The sequence below is a fragment of the Biomphalaria glabrata genome, chromosome 4 (assembly GCF_947242115.1).
Source record: "Biomphalaria glabrata chromosome 4, xgBioGlab47.1, whole genome shotgun sequence".
In the NCBI taxonomy this organism is placed as follows: Eukaryota; Metazoa; Mollusca; class Gastropoda; family Planorbidae; genus Biomphalaria; species Biomphalaria glabrata.
The window spans coordinates 10,204,475-10,228,987 of record NC_074714.1 but is presented as its reverse complement, the minus strand read 5'-3'; the positions used below and the strand labels follow the sequence as shown (position 1 = coordinate 10,228,987).

General features: G+C 36.1%; 2 protein-coding genes across 5 annotated transcripts in view; one reads left to right on the top strand and one right to left on the bottom strand.

Annotated features, from left to right (window-relative positions):
* The window catches only part of LOC106056570 (uncharacterized), a 32,308-nt gene extending 26,463 nt beyond the window's left edge, over window positions 1-5,845 (top strand). For 2 of the 4 annotated variants that reach the window (XM_056028232.1, XM_056028229.1), the window contains exons 8-12: window positions 802-934; window positions 1,617-1,723; window positions 1,955-2,028; window positions 5,232-5,354; window positions 5,509-5,845. In XM_056028232.1, coding sequence (XP_055884207.1) covers window positions 802-934; window positions 1,617-1,723; window positions 1,955-2,028; window positions 5,232-5,354; window positions 5,509-5,714 — 643 coding nt within the window. In that variant the 3' untranslated portion in view covers window positions 5,715-5,845. Of the gene's footprint in view, window positions 1-801; window positions 935-1,616; window positions 1,724-1,954; window positions 2,029-5,231 lie in introns of all 4 variants that reach the window. The other 2 variants (XR_008777790.1, XM_056028231.1) reach the window with 2 other exon arrangements.
* Window positions 5,846-6,041: 196 nt separating this feature from the next.
* LOC106056550 (proteasome subunit beta type-7-like) lies at window positions 6,042-23,916 on the bottom strand. Its single transcript, XM_013213340.2, has 8 exons — window positions 23,775-23,916; window positions 12,936-13,017; window positions 12,220-12,317; window positions 11,569-11,709; window positions 9,458-9,573; window positions 9,134-9,192; window positions 6,794-6,945; window positions 6,042-6,333 (listed from the first exon to the last, which is right to left on the bottom strand). The coding sequence occupies exons 1-8, from the start codon at window positions 23,831-23,833 to the stop codon at window positions 6,216-6,218; spliced, it is 825 nt and encodes a 274-aa protein (XP_013068794.1). The 5' UTR covers window positions 23,834-23,916; the 3' UTR covers window positions 6,042-6,215.
* Window positions 23,917-24,513: the final 597 nt, after the last annotated feature.

Genomic DNA, 24,513 nt, shown 5'->3' with positions numbered 1-24,513 from the left:
GAAAGAAAATTAGAATAGTATAACAGGATGTAGGCCGCGTGCCTAGACAGTGCAGAGTGCTTCAAGGTCATTATTGCATTGGGCGAGGATGCACGAGAGAGAGAGAGAGAGAGAAAGAGAAAAAAAACAAAACAATGTATCTGTTGGATCAACAAATAAAATAAAAATGTATTCCACGAAACTACTCATATATATTTCTGATTTCGCTAATATTAAACATCTAATAGTAGGCAAGAGAGCTGCAGTCATCCACTTTAAGATACACTTCTTATCTAAGCTCTTCAAGATCGACTTACCAACTTGCATTTGTTTAGGAACAAAAGTGAGACTATTTGCATATGATTGCACAATATATAGAAAAATAAAAGCAACACAAGATACTAAAGAATCGCAGACATGGAAATTAAAGTGGAGCATGTCTTTCCACTCAGAAAAACGCCAATTATTAAGAGTAACAAAACAGGAACATAAAACTAAAATGCTATTTGACCTTAGTTAGGCCAATATTAGAATATGCATCCTCTGCTTGGGTCCCTTTAACTCAAGAAAACATAAAGAAACTAGAACTTTACTTTTCCCCAACTAATTTCAGGTACCCATTAAAACTGGGTGGACTCACATGCGCCCTAAAGATCCCGAAATTGAAAATCCCAGTCTTAACCAGGATTCGAAACCGGGACCCCCGGTTCGAAAGCTAAGCACCTCCTCCTTTATTTTATTATGGGCTGTCAAAAGAGCCCTTATAGTTAAATAAAACTCTATAACATAGCCAAAACTTTATGATCCAATTTGTTTCCACAGACGAAACGACTCGCCGAATGTATTGTTAGTGGACTATCCAGAGGAAGCCAATGATCCAAGCTCCTCTGTCTTCCAGGCTGTTCACCATCAGAATATCAGAAATATCTACCAGCACAAAAAGTCATCATGTTATGTGAGTTAATAGCTTTTATTTTTATTAAAAACATCTACAAGAACAGGCAGTCGTCGTGTTGTTTGAATTGATAGGTTTCAGTGTCATTTCAATTAACATCCAATCTAAGTCTTTTTACAAGGAATCCTCAATACTGTGATGAGATGAAATCTGACTCACTTTCAGAAGTCATCAAGTTCCAAGGTAATACGAAGTATGAAAATAGAGTCGTCCAAAGAAAAGATGTCAGGACAACGCGAGAGAATGGACAGACTTCTTTCCTAACATTATACTTAGAACAGATGCTGTCCGGAAAGAGAGTAAGGCCTATCACTACGATGACAAAAGTTAGGGGACAGATGAGATATCACTTTACTGCTAAATGGTCTTAAGTTTAAACTCAAAATCGTGTCAAAAACGACTCTATTTTAAAACCTGACTCGGGAAAGGTTATAGGTCAACTATGATGTCACTGGCTTGATACATGTACATCAAAGCAGCAGCATACTGAGAAAAGGTCATACAAGTAGATCAATGTGATTGAGGCCAACAATGCCATTCGCCCTCTATGTTACAATATTCAAATAAGTACTAACCAGAGTCAGCATGTGGAGTACTTTATATAGGATGAATAACACTCTTTATATAAAATATGGCTGAATTGAGTAATTCGAGTCTGATATATTGAATCACTCATCAACAGGTAAAGGTAGATGCCGCAGTGAAAGTGAATGCCCAAACTATTTTATTTTTCTCTGGGTCGAGAATAATTACATACGATGTAACACATCTTTCCCAAAGCAATATCAGGTGAGACTGTTGCTCTGTACAATCTTAGCTCATTACAGGTGAGCTGCTTTATGTAATCTGAATGCATTCAATGTTAGATATGATAAGGAACAACATGCTAAGACAATAAATAAATAAATTGTTACTACAAGCCAAATTGGACTAAACTAATACCAAGAATTGTACAGCTTAAACAAAAAACGGTTGGGTTACTTGTTTGAGAAGTATGTTTCTACTCTACACTTATTTCAGACATGTTCCAGGGTTAGAATCCATAGATGCAGCCTATCTGAGTCCTGCAGGGAACTTTATCAGTGTTATAAAAGGTATGTTACAGGGTTAGTGTGATAATGCACTAAGCCAATTAGGCAATGTCATTATGTTGTACTTAAAAGTAAAAAACAAACTATAATATATATTGAGTACCAGTAATTGTATTTTTCTAATAATAAAAATAAAGTTACTCAAAAGCAAGACAATCTCAAGAGGAACAGAAAATTATTTACAAAACTATCATTAGACCAGAATTCGTTCAGGTCGGACATGAACGCTAGCAAAAACAACTGAAAATCTGCTAACTAATTGGTAAAAGAAAATCCTGCATGAAGCTATATGAGTTGAGACTGGATGGAGTATACACAGTAACCAAATTTACCAAATATATCAACAGTGAAGCCATAGTAATATTCTTTCTTGTGTCCTTAAGACTATTTCATAAGATGTGCTGTAATGCACTTATCACTTTTCACCATTTCTCTAATGACTTGGTTTTATCCACATTCATTTTTAGTTTTTTACTATACACGTTATACTCACTATTATCAGTTGCACAGACTTTCTTTTTTGCTGATCATGTACTTCCAAGAGAAGTGCAGAACAGTATATTTAACTGTAGGCTACATAACACTATCCAAGAGAAGTGCAGAACAGTATATTTAACTGTAGGCTACATTACACTATCCAAGAGAATTTTAGAACAGTATATTTAACTGTAGGCTGTATAACACTATCCAAGAGAAGTGCAGAACAGTATATTTAACTATAGGCTACATAACACTATCCAAGAGAATTGCAGAACAGTATATTTAACTGTAGGCTACATAATACTATCTGAGAGAATTGCAGAACAGTATATTTAACTGTAGGCTACATTACACTATCCAAGAGAATTGCAGAACAGTATATTTAACTGTAGGCTACATAATACTATCCAAGAGAATTGCAGAACAGTATATTTAACTGTAGGCTACATAATACTATCTGAGAGAATTGCAGAACAGTATATTTAACTGTAGGCTACATTACACTATCCAAGAGAATTTTAGAACAGTATATTTAACTGTAGGCTGTATAACACTATCCAAGAGAAGTGCAGAACAGTATATTTAACTATAGGCTACATAATACTATCCAAGAGAATTGCAGAACAGTATATTTAACTGTAGGCTACATAATACTATCCAAGAGAATTGCAGAACAGTATATTTAACTGTAGGCTACATAACACTATCCAAGAGAATTGTAGAACAGTATATTTAACTGTAGGCTACATAACACTATCCAAGAGAATTGTAGAACAGTATATTTAACTGTAGGCTAGATAACACTATCCAAGAGAATTGCAGAACAGTATATTTAACTGTAGGCTACATTACACAATCCAAGAGAATTTTAGAACAGTGTATTTAACTGTAGGCTAGATAACACTATCCAAGAGAATTGTAGAACAGTATATTTAACTGTAGGCTACATTACACTATCCAAGAGAATTTTAGAACAGTATATTTAACTGTAGGCTAGATATTGAGCTGTGTATCAAGGATTGGCCTCTTTAGTCACACAAGAAGTTGCAAAGGGAAAAGATCATCTCACGAGACGTAAAATGCCACAGAGGCTACATAATACTATCCAAGAGAAGTGCAGAACAGTATATTTAACTGTAGGCTACATAACACTATCCAAGAGAAGTGCAGAACAGTATATTTAACTGTAGGCTACATAACACTATCCAAGAGAATTGTAGAACAGTATATTTAACTGTAGGCTACATAATACTATTCAAGAGAAGTGCAGAACAGTATATTTAACTGTAGGCTACATAATACTATCCAAGAGAATTGTAGAACAGTATATTTAACTGTAGGCTACATAACACTATCCAAGAGAAGTGCAGAACAGTATATTTAACTGTAGGCTACATAACACTATCCAAGAGAATTGTAGAACAGTATATTTAACTGTAGGCTACATAATACTATTCAAGAGAATTGTAGAACAGTATATTTAACTGTAGGCTAGATTATACTTTCCAAGAGAATTGCAGAACAGTATATTTAACTGTAGGCTACATAACACTATCCAAGAGAATTGCAGAACAGTATATTTAACTGTAGGCTAGATTATACTTTCCAAGAGAATTGCAGAACAGTATATTTAACTGTAGGCTACATAACACTATCCAAGAGAATTGCAGAACAGTATATTTAACTGTAGGCTACATAATACTATCCAAGAGAATTGCAGAACAGTGTATTTAACTGTAGGCTACATAATACTATTCAAGAGAATTGCAGAACAGTATATTTAACTGTAGGCTACATAATACTATTCAAGAGAATTGCAGAACAGTATATTAAACTGTAGGCTACATAATACTATTCAAGAGAATTGCAGAACAGTATATTAAACTGTAGGCTAGATAATACTATCCAAGAGGAAAATTCCTAACTATTGTAAAAAAAAATGCAAAGGAAAACTAAGTCTATGGCCATATTACAAGGTCTTCTGGGTTTGCAAAGACCTTCCATTAGGGAACAGTACATGGTTAAGAAGAGACAGAGAAAGCGATGGGAAGACAACTTAAAAGAATGGACAGGCCTGCTATTGAAAGAAGTTCTATCCAAGGCAAAAACAGACAGGAATGGAGAAAGATCTTGTGTGGTGCTGCAATAGTCCAACAGACTAAGGGATAGGTGAACCACAGACTACGTAACATTATTCAAAGGAATTGCAGATCAGTATATTTTAACTGTAGGTTACATAACACTATTCAAGGAATGCCACTGGTCTGTGTTAAAAAAAAATTCCTTTTTTTTTTTAAATTACCAGTATAAACACTAATTCTTAATTGAAGGTGTGACCTACTTGCTCACTATTTTAGGCTGAAACTGAGTAGAATTAAAAAATGTCTCAAATAAAAGTTTTGTTGAAATATTAGTTGAGTAGCTACAAAAAGAATATGAGCCATTTAAGTTATTTTCCTTTATTGTAAAATAAACCTTTTCGTACCCAAACCTATCGTGAATTTTACACTGCAAAATGCATATTTAGTATATTTTCCAATGATAACAGCAAATCAGAATAAGTAAGGATATTATTGGAATGAATTTAGCTGCTTTTCAAGTAATGAACATACAAAGCAATACTTTCCATATCTTCTATGTTCATTCTGTATTTAATTTTTATAGACAATATTTTATAATGGAGGATGGTTGCATTTTATTTTTTAAACTATTTTTTCCTTCACAAGGTTGTATCTATTGGGAAATCAACAGTACATCATTACTTCCTGTTTCTGCTGAAGTGACAAGGAATGAGACATGTGATATAGACGCAGCAATCTTTTGGAAAGATCAACTTTATACATTCAAAGGTAACAAACTAAATTAGCACCATTTTAAAACAATACCAACTTTGACGTAACTTAGGCTCAACTAGAAAAGGCACCCATACATTTTTAATGAATCCTAATGAAGTGTTGATAACTTCTTACTGTTATATTCCTTTTTTTTTTTTTTGCAATGCAGGCTGCAATGTGACTTCTCAAGGTGGCAGGGTTCAACCGCTATTGAAAATGGGACTACCCTGCTCTCTAGATGCAGCCCTGCTAATTGACAGTAATGTATATGCATTCAAGGGCAATAACTACTGGATTTACAATGATCATGGAGAAGCCAAACTGGTGGGGAAAACCCTGGACTGGAACATTGACGTGGTGCACTGCACTGATTAACATTACTAGTGCTGTAGGAAAAACTGAAAAGAAGGAAGGGAAATGATCATATGGACTTGAGTGTGTTGACAAGCTGATAAGAAACATATGTGCATACAATAATCTTTATTAAACAATGTGAAATAAGTACATAGATAGATTCCTCTTAATCAATGGGTTTTACCTTTAGTGAACTAATTAACCAATATTTTCATGGTCATATTTCATACATAATATTCGTTTAACAGGATTTGGAAAGATGTCCACATAAATGAATTGAAAATTTTGTGAAAAAATTATAAAATTAAAACATGCTTCCAACACAAAAACAAAATTCAAAGCAAGATAAATGATTCAACAATTTATTGATCATTGCCATAGTTTACAACCAATCATTCGAATCATGATAATGATACAATATTATTTCGAGTAGAAGAATTCAAACCTTATTGAAACAAACTGTTTCAAATGATAAAAAGTGAATGTTAGAACATTGAAATTATTAAAACATGTTACAAGTGATTACTGGGTGTCCATAGGTTGATGCTTGACTTCGGTTCCAAATACATCTAAATCCAGTTTCTTTACTTCCGATGACAGAATGGCTGTAGTTCCGCGTTGGTATCTATAGCTTCTTTGTCTGTGAATATAGCCATTGATTCATGAATAGCTCAGTTAAAACTTTAGGCAACTATTGAATCATATTATTAATATCTTACTGAGATTTTATACTGGGTCTCATTTCAAAACATTGTAGAATAGGATTTGTTTCTAACAATCTAATATTCATGATGACTATTACAATTTACAATACACTTCAAAGAGAGGACTTAAAATATGACATTAAATAGTATAATTTTATTATTAAGTAAATAAAAATTAATTTATAGTCAGCAGTCCTATAAAAATAGGGATAATATATTGATGCTTTTAAAAACAATTTTCTGATAAGTCTATTCAATGATTTAAAAATACCCAATTATAAAATAAACCAGGCTAAACAAATAAAAAAGCCTTCCTCTCCCATTTTCTATAATGATTACTAGAGTCCCAATCGCATAAAAATTGTAAAGCACTACAGACGTAAGATGAATACTTACTTGACTCCCCTTATATTAGCTACTTCATATGGCCGTATATACTCCACTTTATCTTTAGTGATGACACACAAGTCCACATTGCTGCCAGATCCCAGATCATTGAAGATACCAGCAGCTATAGCATCACGGACAAGCTTCATTGCCTCTTCCCTCTAGTGGATACAAATCAAATCAATTTTTGTTAAATGCAATGACTTTTTTTTTTCAAACACTAAGTAAAACTGACTTATAACTTAAAAAAAACCCAATTATGTTAAAATCAAGTAAAATATTAAATACTTTAAAAAGAACAAAAAAATCTTATATGGAGTGAAATAGAAAAATTTGTTGTTGAATCAAACATGTTTTAAATTTTTTTATAGATCTAGACCTAATTCTCTAAACAAATCTGATTTCCTTAATCTTAGTACATTTCCTACATAATTAATTAATTACTACTAATTGATTAAATATTTTTTAATTGCTTTATGTGTTGTTGTCAACAATGAATAATTGTATGCTAAGTTTCAACTTGATCTGGTAAAGGGAAGTGGGAGAAATAATGTTTCAAAGATTCCATCCAGACAGACAAAGTGAGTTGATAGAAGCTTTGTAATAAAAAAGGAAATTTACTTAGTATTAGTTGTTAACTACCAAAGACTTGCTGACATAAGCTCTCCCATTTAGCTCTTGTTGACTTGTTTAGTATGTCAAAAATGTCATGAACATTAAATTAGAAATGACTGTGACATAAACTATTTGGCTAGAGGGAGCTAGATTCCTAATGTAGACTAGAAAATTCAAGTTGAGTTTTGTTTGCTGAGCACCATTTGTAAGCCTCCATGCACTAAGGCTGCATACTGGGATTAATCCCTTACAGCACGGTCCAGGTATCTGACAGTGTTCTATAAGGTCTGCTTGTCTACGTACAAAGCGAGACCCCCGCATGCACCAGTTCTATCTATTTCAAGACTAGTTGTATCTTTGAATGTGTTTCTGAGCACCCTGCATTAGTAGAGGATGTGTTCCACAGTTTCGTCTTGTGCGTGGCAGTGTCCACATCTGGGATCCTGATTCTCCCGGATCCTAGCGAAGTAGGCTCCTATCAGACAGTGTCCAGCGCAAAATCATGTCAAGATTGCTTGCTCCTTTCAGTCTAGTTGCCACCACTCATTGTTTCTGTTTGGGCGTAATTGAGAACTTTCCAGACTTCCCGTCATGTGCTACAAAGGTCCCAGCTGTTGTACCATTGGGACCTGATCCATTCACAAATCCTCGCTTTTGCACTATCATGTGTTTGCGGCTCCTCTGGTGGGTCTAGAAGCATTCCTAGCTTCGCCAAACTGTCAGCTCTCACATTTCCTCTGATTCCACAGTGCGATGGAATCCATTGCATCACCATACGTACCTGATATTTCCTTTCAAGGCGCTCCACGCACGCCATGGTTTTTGCCAGTTGTGTAGGCCATCTCTCTGGGCTCTCGAGAGCTTACAGGTAGGAAAGAGAGTCTGTAAAGAGTTACATTGGCCAGTGCCGCAGTCCCTTCCTCTAAACGTCTTTCAATATGCTCCAGGGCATTTTTGATACCTTCCAATCCCGCAATGTAATTGCACATGGGCCTATTAGTTCGTCGCTTTCTGCTACACCGGAGAAACTGACTACCGCTCCATAGCCCGAGTTTGTTCTGCCTTGGACTTCTCTCGTTGATCCGTCCGTATAAACCTTAAAGTTACCTACAGGCAGCAAAGAAACATTTACCCAGATACCACCTCTCTCCACAAAAAGACATTGGACCAGAGCATTCTTAAGGAGCATGGGAGAATCTTATACAACAAATTTACAGCACTAACTACCTAAATGATCAAATTCTTTAATGGCGTTTCTAAATAATCAACACTTGTGAAATAGAAAAAAAATAGAATTGAAAAATGATTTATAACTAACAAGGGCATCATCATCATTTATTTCCAAGCAAAAATATTTTTTAAAATGAGGATGTATATAATTTTAGGCATTATGTTGAACAAACATTGTTAGCTAGGCAACTGAAAAAGTATTATAAATACAGATACTTCGTTCAGAATGCAAAAACAAGACTGTCCTTCTGAGGCAATGATCAAAATTATCATCTTTCTTGGGAAATCATTGAGAAATAAAAAAGAAGTGTTGATAAAGCAACTAAAAGAATGGCTAAGCTTTTCATTCAGAAAGCTACAGCTAGAAGTTTTCTATGGGAAATAAGGAAAAGCTTTGGCCTATCACTTGCATAGAATAACGTGTCTAGTAGAGTCCAATGACACTAAATGCAACATTATTTAACAGCAGCCTTTTTTAAATAAAAAAAAACAACATTTTCTCACAGTCATGTCAGGCTTGAATCTGTCTTCAAAAGTAGCCATTGCTGCCAAAGAGCCTGAACCTAAATAAGAAAAAATAATTTAAAAAATATAAGGTTGTTATTCTACCAGTTCATTTAATTACTTGAAACATAATGCATGCCAAATAGTTCTTCCTTTGATATTACTGACAATGAATAAAAGTTCTATAAACAAAATATTTTTATTTTTGAAAGGTTAAGTAAACAAATAATTACTTCCATAAAAAAAAACAAAAAAAGGAATTGAACAAGGACCATGTCATTTTGTTTTAGTCAGATCAACCTAATCCAATAATTTATAACTTACCCATCGTAACATATGGTAGCTTGTCAGTGGAACCATGAGGCCAAATACTATACAGATTAGGGCCAGTAACATCCACACCACCTAAAACAAGTGCTGCTCCAATATGACCTTGGTATCTAAAAAGATAGGAACAAAGAAATGTTTACACCTTGTTTCTAGTAATAGATTGTTAAAAAAAAATGTTTTACAGACAATATAGACATTATGGTTGCAATAGTGTGTAAAGCATGTGACTAAACTATTTCCACATTTATTTGTATTTAAATAATAAAAAAAGGATGAAACAATAACTTGAACTTTAAACTGAAGTCAGTATGTAATATGTACAGGCACAGCAACTTTCTCCAAATGCAATGATTTTCAATAAATAAAGTTAAATTGATTGAAATAACAGAAGAATTATTATGTCTAATATAGCCCCTGACCCAAAGAAAAACATTTGCAGAAGACTGTAACAGCCAGAAAAAAGAAAACTTAAATATACCCCCAGGGAACAAATGCTTTGTCTACATTAGATGTGGCAAAATATTGGACTCAATACAATGCCATAAGAAGCTCCTGGTAACATTTATTTCAGGACCTTGCCACAAATCTAGTAAATTCCAGTAAATTATCAACTTCTAGCAGACCTGCCTACCAAAAAAAGTCCAAATGCGTAACGCTGATGGTCAAAATGCGTATTTTGGCACCAGAATGCGTAACACTTACGCGAACCACTATTTTGTCATATATATATATATATATTATATATATTAATATATATAATATTAGATCTAGATGTCATGATTAGATCTACAATCTAAATCAATACGACAATAGAGATGATATCTAGACTAGATTTGGATCTATGTCTATATAATGAATATAATCTACTCTACATCTGGGCTCAAGAGTGTTACCGATGCCGTGGATCCGCTACAAACGTAGGTCTACTCCAAACTTTCGTAAGCCCACCTTCATCCTTGATCTATTCTATAATATGACTAAGAATTTAATCTAGTCTAGATCTAGACTAGATGGTAGTAGATGTTATCGATCTAGATCTAGTCAATCTAAATCATGCTGCAACTAAATTGGATCTAGATTGTAGACTAATGTAGAGACTCATGACATAACGTAATCACCAATCGTAATGTCTAGCTAGATCTATTCCTGTATAACAAGTTATCTAGATTCTAGATCTAGAATCCAGATCTAGATCTAGACTAGATATCTACAATGTCACTCAATGTGTTTTGGATCGATAGCACTTTGATATTTTTTTCTATACAAATGAATACGGGAATCAGGGATTCAACATAATTAATTTCTACTAACGAACTTACAAAAAAAAAAGTCACGTTGGTATATCAGCTAACTGACGGTACCAACCTGGTACCAACCCGCCACTCCCTCACTCTCGCGTTCTTCATTTCTAGACTAAATCTAATTGCTTTTAAGAACCAATCAACGTATAGATCTGGACACAATGTGTTCCCCCACCTTTTCTGTTCCCCCTTCCGGCCAACAAAACAAAACGGCTTAGCGTGACCTCCGTGACCGCTCGTAAGCTAGTCAAGAGAGGGGGGAAAAAAGGATACGAAAAGCGTAACGCGACGGGTTCAATGCGTATTTTGCGTAACGGTAGGCAGGTCTGTTCTAGTAAACTCAAAGAATGTTAACATGTGTAACACTAATTCTTTTTGAAACAATCAAAGTGTGATTTCTTGCAGGATAAAACTTCTGTCCATTTAATATCAACCCATATAAAAAAAACTGTAAAAAAAACAATTTTTAAAACTTTATTATTTAACTATGTTCTAGCCATAGATTATGTCAACAATATAAAGAAATTAATGGTAGATATGAATAAATTGAAAAAATAGATATGTTCAGTTTAAACAAAAAAGGCCCCCCTTTCACTACTTGTGACCTACGGGGAAAAGATGATGTAAAACTCATCTGTTTCTAAGCCAACTGTTAATGAGCACAACGACCTATTGCTTTTAATTTCCCAACATTTTTCAGGTACACATTTGAGTTGGTTGGTATCAGGGGCATCCTTAAAAACCAAATGGTGGTGTACGATTGATCTAAACATTGGCATCTTTATATTAAAAGATTATAAAAACCTGTAAAGCATCTGCTTAAGTAGACGATTTGCTGTGGCTACTCTAGGTACCCTGCCTGTGTTTAATCTATGTAGCTCAAGTTCAGCTGAGATTAATTGTGTTGTCATTTCAGTGTCTGCAGCTGTGCCAGCTCCACAGCAACTAAGAAAAAAATATTTTGATGTTAACAAAATGAAAAAAAAAAACAAGGTTACAAAGACAAAACACAAACTCGGCCCCCAAAGCGGTCCACTCAGGCAGGTTTCAAAATTTTCAGAAAGAATATCAGAATCGAATTGATTTTGAATTATATTTCACTTATATGCATGCTAAATAAATTTTTGTCTTTAAAAAAAAAAGTAAACATATTTTGTAAATATAGGTAGTATGACAGAAATTACTAAATTTAGTAATTAAGAAATTGAAAAAAAAATAATTTAATTGAATTTATTGCTTTCAGAAAAGAAAAAAGTAGCAGTTGCGTCAGAACATTGAAAGGTCTAAAATATCATGATGTCGGATTTTCCATATCGTTTCTAGTTTACGAGATCTAAATTGAATGGACAGAGACCTCACAAAACTAATAGTAGCTATTCCTTTTTCGGGGGCTGCTAAAAAGTATGAAATTATAAAATGTCAAAGACTTTAAAGACATTCATGTAATTTACTTACTACATATTGTCAGACAAATAATGGATCTTAGCACAGTTTTTATCTGCAACAACTGTATCTTCAGTTGCCCTGGTGTCAGCTCCCAATACAACACCATCCTAAAAGTTAGAATTTTAAAAAATCTGAACAATTTTACTAGTTACCAGGAAAAGACATTCTAACAAAACCAAGTATATATAACTATACTCTATTGCATGGAAATGCTAATCTTTTTTTCAATAATTTTTCTAACAACAGTTCATTTTATATCCCAATCAAGACAGTAATATTCAGTCTTAAGCCTTATCATGTGGTCAAACAGTATTCCCCAGTGCCGTGTATTTAATAAAGTAGCAATGCTCATTTCAAATGAAAAAAAAAAAATCATTGCAATGATGTTGTTTCCAATGAAAAAAGTCTTTGCGTTCCCCATTAAACAAGAAGAATTATTTTTATAATTTCTGGAAACGCTCAAGTTTTTCTTGATTAGAATCACTTTTGCATGAATAAAGGCTAATAATTAATTCTAAGTGAAACTTTTAAATTTAAAATTGCTTTTTGTGAATGACACTTATCATTTACTTATGTAATTATTAAATGTTAAATAATAAAAACATTATTTTATAAAACAATTACAAAAAACTGCATGTTTAACATATCTAAATTAAGAGTGAAAATTTAAAAAAAATGCATACAATGACATTACAAACTGAATCAGAACTACAAACAATACAAACCTTAAAAATGGCTCCAGCTATAGTTGTACCTGTTTTATATGCTGTTGGAAACTTTAAACCAAGTTGTTCAAGCCTTGCATTTCTATGTCAAATTGTAAGAAAGAAATCACAATCATCTTATTGATTTTTTTATCATTAAAATCTATACATTTAATGTTAATCATTGGACTTATTACAGAGTTGGCTTGTTTTTACTGGGTACAAGTTCAAATGGTTATGTTTTTTTTTTATCCTTATTTATAATAAAACAGAATATCCAGACTACAACTAGCATGTCTTCAGTTGAAACGTGAGGAAACAAACATTTCTTCACTGCCTGCAGAAAAAATAATGACTGGTGAATGCAGGCTAGGGCACACTAATAGGTGAAATATGAGGTACACGCAAGACTGGTCAGCCCATTAACACAGCCAGCCAAATCATGCGATTGTAATGCCAAGACAAGCTAATTTTTTTTTTTCAAAATTTTTAGAAAGAAATAAGCAAAATTATATTTTAAAATATTATTGGGAAAAATTTTTAAGAGAATCTAGGCAAATTTTAGAAGAATTTGAGGATTCTAGTAGACTTTCCTTTTTTTTTTTAATTTGAGGAGCACTATGAGCCCTGACAGGAAGACTAAAATCTAAGCAGCAGTGCTGGATTTACCTATAGTATAGGTGACATAATCTGTTGTTTTGAAGAAAAAGCAAAAAAGAATAAATTGTCTTATCATGTTGATTACATGGGGCCCCATATCTAAAATAGCTTAAGACCTTACCAAACCTAAATCTGACAATGAGTCCAAGTAAGTGTATTATTATAAGTGTAAAAGTAGAAGTTAAACACTTTTCTAATCATTTTAATTACTATCTTGGCATCTCTTCTCTATAGTCAATAAAGTCTGTTTTTTTTTTTAAAAAAAAACAAGGCTTTATAATCACCATGTATTTCCATAAGGATCAATAAAGCAGACTTAGTCTTAATAGTGTATTTATGTATATTTAATATTTTTAGATTCTATCTTACTATCTTAGACTTAGTATAGAATCTATATATATTTTTTTTATATACAGTCATTATAGATCTTATGTCTTTATGAATATAGATCTATAATTATAATATATGTATATATACAATTTATATATATACACAATATCTATCTATCTATATATATATACTCTAAGTCTATAGACTGTACTATATAGTTAGGCAAACAAAATCTGGAAGTGCAGAAATAAAAAATGACAGATAATTTAGACATCACATTTTTTGTGTTTGTTCTCACGGGTTCTACTTGGAAATTGATTTTATACTTGATGAATGAATGAAAAAGGTTTTAGGAAAATATTATCAACTACTTTAGAAAATGGACTATATGGTGCTTAATGATGATTTTTTTTTAAAAAGTTAATTATATAAATGTTGTTTTTTTAATTTATTATGAAAAATACTTTTTTTTTTTAATTTTACAAATACAGTTTAGCAAGGAAAATCTTCAAACATTAACTTTTTTCCCGTTAGATATGCCAGGCCATAATTCTACTAAGTTTTATTGCAATATCTAGTGTGCTTTGTTTACAAAGTTGAAAATACAGTTAACATTGAGCCCTCGGAAAACGTACAGTTTTTGAGGTACAGTCTATATATTATAAAAAAAAAAATTTGATTAAAAAACAGCATGTAAGGCCTAATATTCTTCACACATTAATATAGTTTTTTTTAATAAAAATACTTGAATCTACATGCGCATTTTCTGAATATTGTTTCCGACTATATGATCAAAGTTTTTAAATATTTTGTATTTTTCTGCCATCATAACGCTGCCATTTTGTCCACACTAATCTGACATTTCTTGTAGGACCCAATAATTTGTTAATTTCCTTCAATATTAACACTACAAACTAGTAAAGTTCATAAAGACTAATGAAATCAGCTTTTTGAGCTAGAAAAGAAATTTACTACTTATACTAGATCTACTACTAAATTTCTTATTTAAGTAGATCTATCATTAACGAAACTCAACTTCAACTTAGAACTTTTAACCTGAGGTGTGTCTTGCCCAGCCTAGCCCAGCGACAAAATCTCCTCTCACTCGTTCCATTGTATTCAATCAATGTTAGTTATAATATTTTTTGGTCAAAATGCCACAACAAAAACAAAACAACATAACTTTCTATTAACTGTTAAACATACAGTCATAATTTATAAATCATTGGAAAGTTCTAATAAAGTATTTTAATGATGTACTAGAATAACTAGATCTATATAATCTAGAATCTAGATCTAACAAAAATTGTTTTTTCAAAGATAAAATTTTTTTATTTTACCTCCCTAGGGCTAGGAGGTCTAATATAAGTCTAGTCCTAGTATGGCAATATCCGCATTGAGCGTCGGTATTTACACTCCTGGCCATTTTTTCTGCGTTGTCAAGGATCAGGATCAAGACCAAAAGCATTATCAAAAGGGGGAATAACCTAGTTGTTTTTTTAAATACCGACTTCAATCACGGATAGGAAGAGAGAGAAAATAAACTAATAGAAATAATAGAGCTCACAGACCTATATAAAATACCGACCGTAAATACGGATAGCTAAGAACTAAGAATATACACTATTACTAGCAGTAGTTTTGAATAGGGGGAGGAGAGAATAGTATATTATTATATAATTAATAAATATATTCTTATTAATTACACCTTGGTTACAATGATTGCAGAAAAATAGTGGATTTAGATGTGGCATTTGTATTTGATATAGACTAGGTCTAGGGGCAGAATTTTTGGATTAAAATTTAATGTGCTGTCAACATGTAATATTTCTGAGTTAAAGTTGAGATTAATATTGAATTTAAATAGCTGTACGCATACCGGGACGTCTATCTAGTCAAATGTTAATGAAGTCAACATTAAATTATAAGTATAATAATTACATACCGGTACAGTAGTTGATCTAGATGAGGAAAAACATTATTCTAGACAGATGTAAGAGAGCAATATTTGATATAGACTATGACTAGATAATAGGTGTAGATTGTGTGTGTTAGTGTGTGTGTGATAAGAACTGAATTTAAATACACCTTCATCTTGGTCTATATAGAGATTAATGATTAAATTTTAAATAGATCTATTTAGTAATATTTTGATTACCATTTAAATAAAAAAATGTTGAGATCAATATTGTATTTAAATAAATCTAGGACTACTGCAACATTTCTTGTATGTCTGTCTAGAATAATGTTGAAATAAGTAAAATACGACATTATATTTTTATTTCACCTATGGTGCTGTCAACATTTACTTGAAACGGACATTATTATTGTGATCATATTTCTTTTAGACTTCGGGCCTATTAAAATCTCAATAGACAATATTTAGCATCGTTTTTTTTTCAACGCTGGATGAGTGGATCCCTGTTTTTCTGTAGCAAAGGTTTTGGGCCTTGTAAGGGCCCCAACTGCTCCAGCTCATACTAACCACATGGGCCCCATTTGGGGGAGGAACATTGGCCCAAACAGGCGCCTATAGGGCTGAGTCTGGGCTCAGTCAGGGGGCCCAGAAAATCCCTTTGTGAAACCCTTGCGAAGCCTGTAAGGGGAAGGACTTGTGGGCCCCAACAGGGCGAAAGATAATTGGCCCTTTGGGGGCAATTAATGAAAGCCCAAACATGGCCCTTAAAGATCGAGTCTAGGCACAATGAAGGGGCCCAGATAGAAACCCTAATGGGGCTATTATGGGGCAAATGTTAAGAGGCATGAAAGGGCTAACTACATGGGCCCCATTTGGGGATGAACATTGCCCCAAATGAGGGCCCTAAGGGCTGAGTCTGGTCTCAGTTTGGGGGCTAAGATGAAGCCCTGATGGAACCCTCATGGAGTCAGTGTGGGGCTAACATTTAGGGGCCTGAAAGGGCTGAACACATGGGCCCCATTTGGGAGGCGAACATTAGCCCAAATGGGAATCCTTAGGGCTGAGTCTAGGCTCAGTTTGGGGGCCCAGAGAAGCCCTGATGGAACCTTCATAGAGCTAGTGTAGGGCTCACATTGAGGGGCCTGAAAGGGAGGTGAGCATTCGACCAAATGGGGGCCCTTATGGCTGAGTCTGGTCTCAATTCAGGTGCCCAGATGAAGCCTTATTGGAACACTCCAAGAGCCATTGGGGGGCAAACACTGAGGGGCCTGAAAGGGCTATACACATGGGCCTCATTTGGGGGATGAAAGTTGGCCCAAACAGGCGCAATCAGGGGGCCCAGATGAAGCCCCGATGGAAACCTAATTGGGCTAGTATAGGGCAAACGTTGATGGGCCTGTAAGGGCTAACCACATGGGCCCCACTTGGGGGATGAACATTGGCCCAAATGGGCGTCCTTAGGGCTGAGTCTGGGATCAGTTATGGGGCCCAGATGAAACCCTATTGGAACCCTCATAGAGCCATTGTGGGGCAAACACTGAGGGGCGTAAAAGGGCTATACACATGGGCCTCATTTGGGGGATGAACGTTGGCCCAAACGGGCGCAATCAGGGGGCCCTGATGAAGCCCTGATGGAAACCTAATGAGGCTAGTATAGGACAAACGTTGACGGGCCTGTAAGGACTAACCACATGGGCACCATTTGGAGGTTGAACATTGGCCCAAACGGGCGCCCTTAGGGCTGAATCTGGGCTCAGTCAGGGGGCCCAGAAAATCCCCTTATGAAACCCATTTGGGGCCCATCTGGGGGATGAACATTAGTCCAAATGGGGGCCCTTAGGGATAAGTCTGGGCTCAGTTACGGGCCCAGATGAAGCCCTGATAGAATCCTCATGGGGGCCCTAAGGGATAAGTCTGGGCTCAGTTAGGGGGGCCCAGTAAATCCCCTTATGAAACCTGTATGGGGCCAGTAAGGGAAAGTACTTGGCCCTTTGGGGGCAATTAATGAAAGCTCAAACAGGGACCTTAAGGATTAAGGATCAGGGGGCCTAGATGAAGCCCTGAATGATCCCTCTTGGGGCTAGTATGGGGCAAACAATAAGGGGCCTGTAAGGGCTAAACACATGGCCCCATTTGGGGGATGAACATTGGTCCAAATGGACGCCCTGGGCTAAGTTAGAAGGCCCAGGTGAAGCCTTGAGGGAACCTTCATGGGGCCAGTGTGGGCCAAACATTGAGTTGTCTGAAGAGTTAATCAAATGGGCCTCATTTAGAAGATGAATGGGTGAGTCTGTGCTCAATTAGGGGGCCCAGATAACACCCTGCTGAAACCCACAAGGGGCCAGTGATGAGTGTAAACATTGAGTGGCCTGAAAGGGCTAAACACGGGCCTTTTTCGGAGGATGAATGGGGGCCATTAGGGATGAGACTGTCTTTAATCGGAGGGCCCAGATAAAGCCCTGATGAAACCTACGTGAGGCCAGTGATGGGGGCAAAGAGATGGGCTTATTTGGAGGATGAATGGGGGCCGTTAGGGTGAGTCTGTGTTCAGTCAGGGGTCCCAGATAACACCCTGTTGAAACCCACATAAGGCCAGTGATGGAGGCAGACATTGAGGGGCCTGAAAGGGCTAAATACACGCGCTCCATTCAGGGGATGAACGTTGGCCCAAACTCAGGCTTTTTTATTCGGGGTTTCACCCCCCCCCACTTCACCATTCGTGTGAGGTGTCCATAATTAATCCCTATTACATTATGACCCTTCATTCTTCCCAAAGAGGTCCACGAAGACTTCCAAGGGGTCTACGAAAAAAAAAAGATTTGGGTTTCTATGACATATAATTTGACAGCAGTCACAAGTATAACAACTAGAAAGCTAGTTCCACAATTCAGGAACATTACGCACGAGTGTAAATAGTTAAATTCCTCACATTAAGTACAACTGTACATTTGTGGTGAAATGTTGCAATATGAAAAGACAATAGCAAATTTAAAAAATAATCGTTAAATTGGTTTCAGAAATTGCTAACTCTAGTAATTCCTCAATTTAGAATGTGAAAAAAAAGGAAAAGTGAATGTATAATACAGTATAAATATGAATTAAAAGACATTATACAGTTAACTAGCGTATTTTTCTAAGTTGTAAGTACACACACACACACACACACATATATATATATATATATATATATATATATATATATATATATATATATATATATATATATATATATATATATATATGCGGCCCCCCATTCCAAAAATTTTGTTAATGCGGCCCTCGATACAAAAAGGTTGCCCACCCCTGATTTACACGATCGGAAATATTTACGGGCCCTAAATATGAGAGCATGTATGTGTCGGTGGCGGCTCCCCGACAAAATAGCGGGAGCAAAATAGCGCCGCCAAAAAAATGGCGTGAAAAAAATCTCTTAAATTTAACATATGCACAAATTATGCAATAATTATAATAAGCTGCTGATTTTTTGTGATGGAAAATAAATGTTAAAGTACTCTCTTTCTCTGCAAATATGGCATACTTTTAGAACTACTAATGCTGAAGAAGATAGAGACCACAACAAAAATGCTATTCAGGACCTTCACTTAAATAAGTCCGGTACTTTTATACACATTATATATAGCCTAAGTATGCCCTACTTTGTCGGGAAATTATAATTAAAAAGTGCAAAGTAAATTATGCGACTTGCTCAATCGGACCTGGACGTAAGGGAAATTACCAAAGGCCTGGAAAGTGGCCACGATAGTCCACGATAGGAAATGCGGCCGACCGACCTGACAGCTATAGACCAATATCCCTAACATCGTTTGTAGGGAAAATAGCTGCAAGAGTGATAAACAGAAGACTCATGTGGTACTTGGAAGAAAGCAAAATCATCGCACCTGAACAGGGCGGGTTCAGGCAACATAAAAGTGCAAATGATCAAGCGATGGTGTTTATGCAGTCAGTAGCTGACGGTTTCCCGAGAGGTACGGTAAGACGCAAGGGCGAATTGACACTGTCAGTATTTTTAGATCTTAAGCCTATGACAGAGTTTGGAGACAAGGATTATTACTAAAATGAATGAACCTCGGAGTATGCTCAAATATGTATCGGTGACTAAAAAACTTCCTAACAGACAGGACAGTCCAGTCACGCTACGTACGGATCTAGCGTGTCTCGCAAAAGAATACTTGAGCAAGGTTTACCGCAGGGCTCATCATTATCATTATGTACGCTTATTATGAACGCTTTTCTTAGTCTATATAAACAATTTGATAGAACGATTGAAATGTTGATCTCTGCTCTTCGCTGATGACCTGCTAATCTGGCAGACCGGGATATCCGCTGCAGCTCTCAAGGCGGAAATCCAACGTGACCTCGTCACGATTTCGTTCTTTACCCGTATGTGGAAAATGGAAATAAATTGTACTAAAAAACCCCAGTTCAGACCCTATTCACATTGGGAAAAGACATCCACCAAGCAGCCATAAATCTAAAAATTGATGGGACCACGCTTGAATCGGACCCACGGCCCTGGATCCTAAGCTGGTTATGTCTGATCATTTGTAAGAAGTACGACAAAAAGCCTTAGAAAGATTGAAGGTCATAAAGCTAATGGCGCGGTAAGGTCGCAAATCAAGTTAACGCCTCGCAAACGTCTCTAGTGGGCTTAGACTTTAAAAAAAAAGGATGTCTTCGCCCCACCCCACCCCACCGGCTAACAGGGGAACGACATAATATAAAGATCGGTGTTTTAATTTTAATTATATAGATATTTAATTGATTCTGTTACCAAGCTGTGATTTCTACAAATAAATTAGAACGCCCCCCCCCCCCAGATCGAAAGTTTATGCCATCGCCAACTCCCCATCCCACCAGATAGGCCAACATACTAAATGGGGGGGGGGGGGGGGGGGGGGGGGGGGGGGCGAAATAATCTAGAAGCAGGTTGAAAAATAATTAATTAGTATATATTATTAACATAACTAATAAATTCGTACACAGATTGTGTGATTTCTTTACTAAAATTCGTTCCCGAAGGGGTGGGGGAGCTGAGGGGGGGGGGCGATTGCTCCTACCTCCCCCCCTGGATCCGCCAATGAATTGGGGCCATTGTGTTTAGCCCTTTCAGGCCCCTTAAAGTTTGTCCCTTACTGGCCTCCACTAGGGCTTTATCTTTGCCCCCTGATTGTGCCCAGAATCGCTCTTTAAGGGCCCCCATTTGAGCGACGATCAACCCCCGAAATAGGGCCCATGTCTTTAGCCCTTTCAGGCCCCTCAATGTTTTCCCCTGTTAATGGCCCCATGTCTGTTTATCAGGAATTCATCTGGGCCAACTTACTGAGCCCAGGCTTACCTCTAAAGGCACCCTTTCGGGCCAACATTAATCCCTAAGTGGGTCACATGTGTTTAGCCCTTTCAGACCCCTCAATGTTCGCCCCTCTTACTGTCCCCACTTCAGTTTTGTCAGGACTTCAATGTTTGCCCCTCTTACTGGCCCCTCATGGGTTTTAACCGGAATTTATCTGGGCCCCCTAACTGTGCTACTAAGCCCAGACTCATCATTTAGGACCCCTGTTGTTTGGGTCAATTTTCACCCCCCAAATGCAGCCCATGAGTTGTAGCCTTTTCAGGCTTCTCAATATTTGCCCCATTACTGGCCCTATGAGGGTTTCATCTGGGTCCCCCGACCCCAAGTTCACCCCTAATGGCACCCTTTTGGACCAATATTAATCCCTAAATGGGTCACATGTGTTTAGCCCTTTCAGACCCCTCAATGTTCGCCCCTCTTACTGTCCCCACCGGTTTTATCAGGCCTTCATTGGGCCCCCTAACTGAGCACAGACTCACCATTTAGGACCCCTGTTTTTTGGGCCAATTTTCATCCCCCAAATGGAGCCCATGAGTTATAGCACTTTTAGGCTTCTCAATGTTTGCCCCCTTACTGTCCCTAAAAGGGTTTCATCTGGGCCCCCTGAGCCCAAGCTCACTCCTAAGGGCCTGCTTGGGTCAACGTATGCCTTCAATTAGGGCCATTGTGTTTAGCCCTTTGAGGCCCCTTGAAGTTTGCTCCTTACTGGCCTCCACTAGGGCTCCATCTGGGCCCCATGATAGTGCCCACAATCACCCTTTAAGGACCCCCATTTGAACAATGATGATCCAAAATGGGGGCCATGTTTTTAGCCCTCGCAGGCCCCTCAATGTTCGACGCTCTTACTTGGTTTTATCCGAAATTCATCCGACCCCCCTATCTGAGCCAAGGCTCACCTTTCAGGGCACCCTTTTAATCTAACATTAATCGCTAAATGGGTCCCATGTGTTTAACCCTCAATGTTCGCCCCTCTTACTGGCCCCGCATGGCTTTTATCCTGAATTCATCTGGGACCCTATCTGAGCCCAAACTCACCCTTAAGGACCCCTATTGTTTGGGCCAATTTTCATCCCCCAAATAGAGCCCATGAGTTACAGCTCTTTCAGCTTTCTCAATCTGTGCCACTTTCTGAGCCCAAGCTCAACCCTAAGGGCACCTGTTTTGGGTCAATGTTTGTTCCCCAGATGGTGCCCATAAATTAAGCACTTTCAGGCCCCTCAATGATCACCCCTCTTACTGGCCCCACATGGGTTTCATCAGTGCCCCTTAATTGAGCCCATGCTAACCCCTAACAGCAGAATGGGGCACATGTGTTTAGCCATGTCAGACATCTCCAAGTTTGCCCCTTACATACAGTAGTGGGCATAGATCAATAAAAAAAATGTATAGATCTATCATACTAGGTTTAGATTTGTGTGTGTGTGTGTGTTTGTGTGAAAGAAAAAAACCAATTTAAATACCATCTAGATCTATATATGGACTAATGATTACATTTTAAATAGATCTATTTAGTAATATTTTGATTACGATTTAAATTAAATAAAGTTGAAATCTAAATTGGCCTACTAGCCTATAAGTCTTATCTACATCTATCTGAAACTATTGAGTGTTGTCAGTAACTGTTGACGCAAGTCTTCTATACTGTACTCTTGTAAAGAAAAAATAAATAAATCCAATTTTAATAATAAACATACCAGTACCAGTGTACCATACACACGTTCACGTGCTAATGAAATAATGCATCAACATATAACAGAAATTAAAAAAAAACAAAAAAAACACAAAGACAGATCCTTAACATTTTATTAAGACATATTAATTCTTAAGAGTAAAGAAAAAAAAATCATTACAAAAAAAAATTAGATCTAGAAATAATCTACATTTGCTCTATAATTTGCACTAGATCTAGTAAATGTATGGGTTGTTTAAATAAAATAGATCTACATTTTCAAACGCTATCGAACTTTTTCAGAACTATATTTTATAGTTGGCAACAAAAGAGAACTCATTTTATTTTATTTTTTGGTTTGAGTGGTATATATCTAATTTATCGGTAACCAACCAAGCCAATCTGGCAACAGTTGCAGTTTGTAAATATTGACGCTCATTGCGGAAATTGCCCCTAGTATATTATACTATAAGTAACTATAATCTATATACACTATATAATATATAAGTATAAGTATTAAAAATATAATTATAAAATCTATTATAAATCTAGATCTAGTTATTAATAAAATAAATATGCTTCTAGTCTGGGCTACTGCCCTCATTTCACGATCATGATTACCAATCCTTCTGATGATGACCATTGTAATTTCATTTGTATTCAGAACTCAGTGGTCTCACTCTCACTCACTGTTACTAGTGACTAGTACTATAGTGAACTATAGTGTTACTCACCGAAGCCGAAGCGAATGCCAAATTTGCTTAGCAATGCTAGCTTTTAAAAATTAGTCAACTGATTCTCATTGAAAGATAAGGATTTCATTAGTTTGCTGTGTATAAAATTGAAGCTTGTATTTTTTTTTTATGAAATGGAATATTGAAATGTAATATAAATAATAAAATGTATTAATACCTAGCACAATTATCGAAAGAAAAGCCTCCTTTAGGTAGTTCAACACAGGGAGCAGCCATCTTTGTTAAATGTAATCAACAGTATTGCCAGGTAGTTTCGTGGTTTCCTAACTGTGCGATCAAAATGGTATTTAGATTTCTAGAGATCTAGGACTAATCTAGATCGTCTAGCCAATATATGTACTGATTTAGAATAATTTAGATCAAGGTCTAGAATCTCGACAAAAGAACTCTACGTTTTTGTTTTAAATTTACAGAAGTTATGGATGATGCATTAAAACCATAGACATATATTAATACATATAATCATGTAAAGCATTGAGAGCTTTTTTTTAGTAATCTTTTTTTTTTTTAAATATTGACTAGACTACTTTTAATTTACCGAGTCTACTAAATTCACACTACGTTATTTTTTAAAAGTCAAAAGGACATAGAAAATACTTTTTAATTATTAAAAAAAAAAAAACTAAATAGTTGGCCTTCTTCATCTCATAGAACATTTTTTTTTTATATTAGACCGTAGAACCCTATTCTAGAGACAATGCCGTCCACATTCAAAGCAGGTTAAAATGTGACATTCGCTTTGGTGGTAAGAGTCAGGTAGAGGAATAAGCATTTTTTTCGTTTGGCACGCTTCTCTCCCAGAGCCTAGGCAGTCTCCATCTCTCTCCACATGTAGTGTGTTCCAGGGATATGTCTAACTAAACTTTGCGATCCCGTTTGATTACATCCACTTATCG

What these genes read in the sequence shown, in the direction of transcription:
- LOC106056550 (XM_013213340.2), bottom strand. Translation starts at nt 23,833, where the DNA reads ATGGCTGCTCCCTGTGTTGAACTACCTAAAGGAGGCTTTTCTTTCGAT. An exon ending in TATTTGTCTGACAATATGTA is followed by an intron (nt 11,710 to 12,219) that starts GTAAGTAAATTA and finishes TTTTTTTCTTAG; the next exon opens with TTGCTGTGGAGCTGGCACAG. An exon ending in GCTAATATAAGGGGAGTCAA is followed by an intron (nt 6,334 to 6,793) that starts GTAAGTATTCAT and finishes CTATATTCACAG; the next exon opens with ACAAAGAAGCTATAGATACC.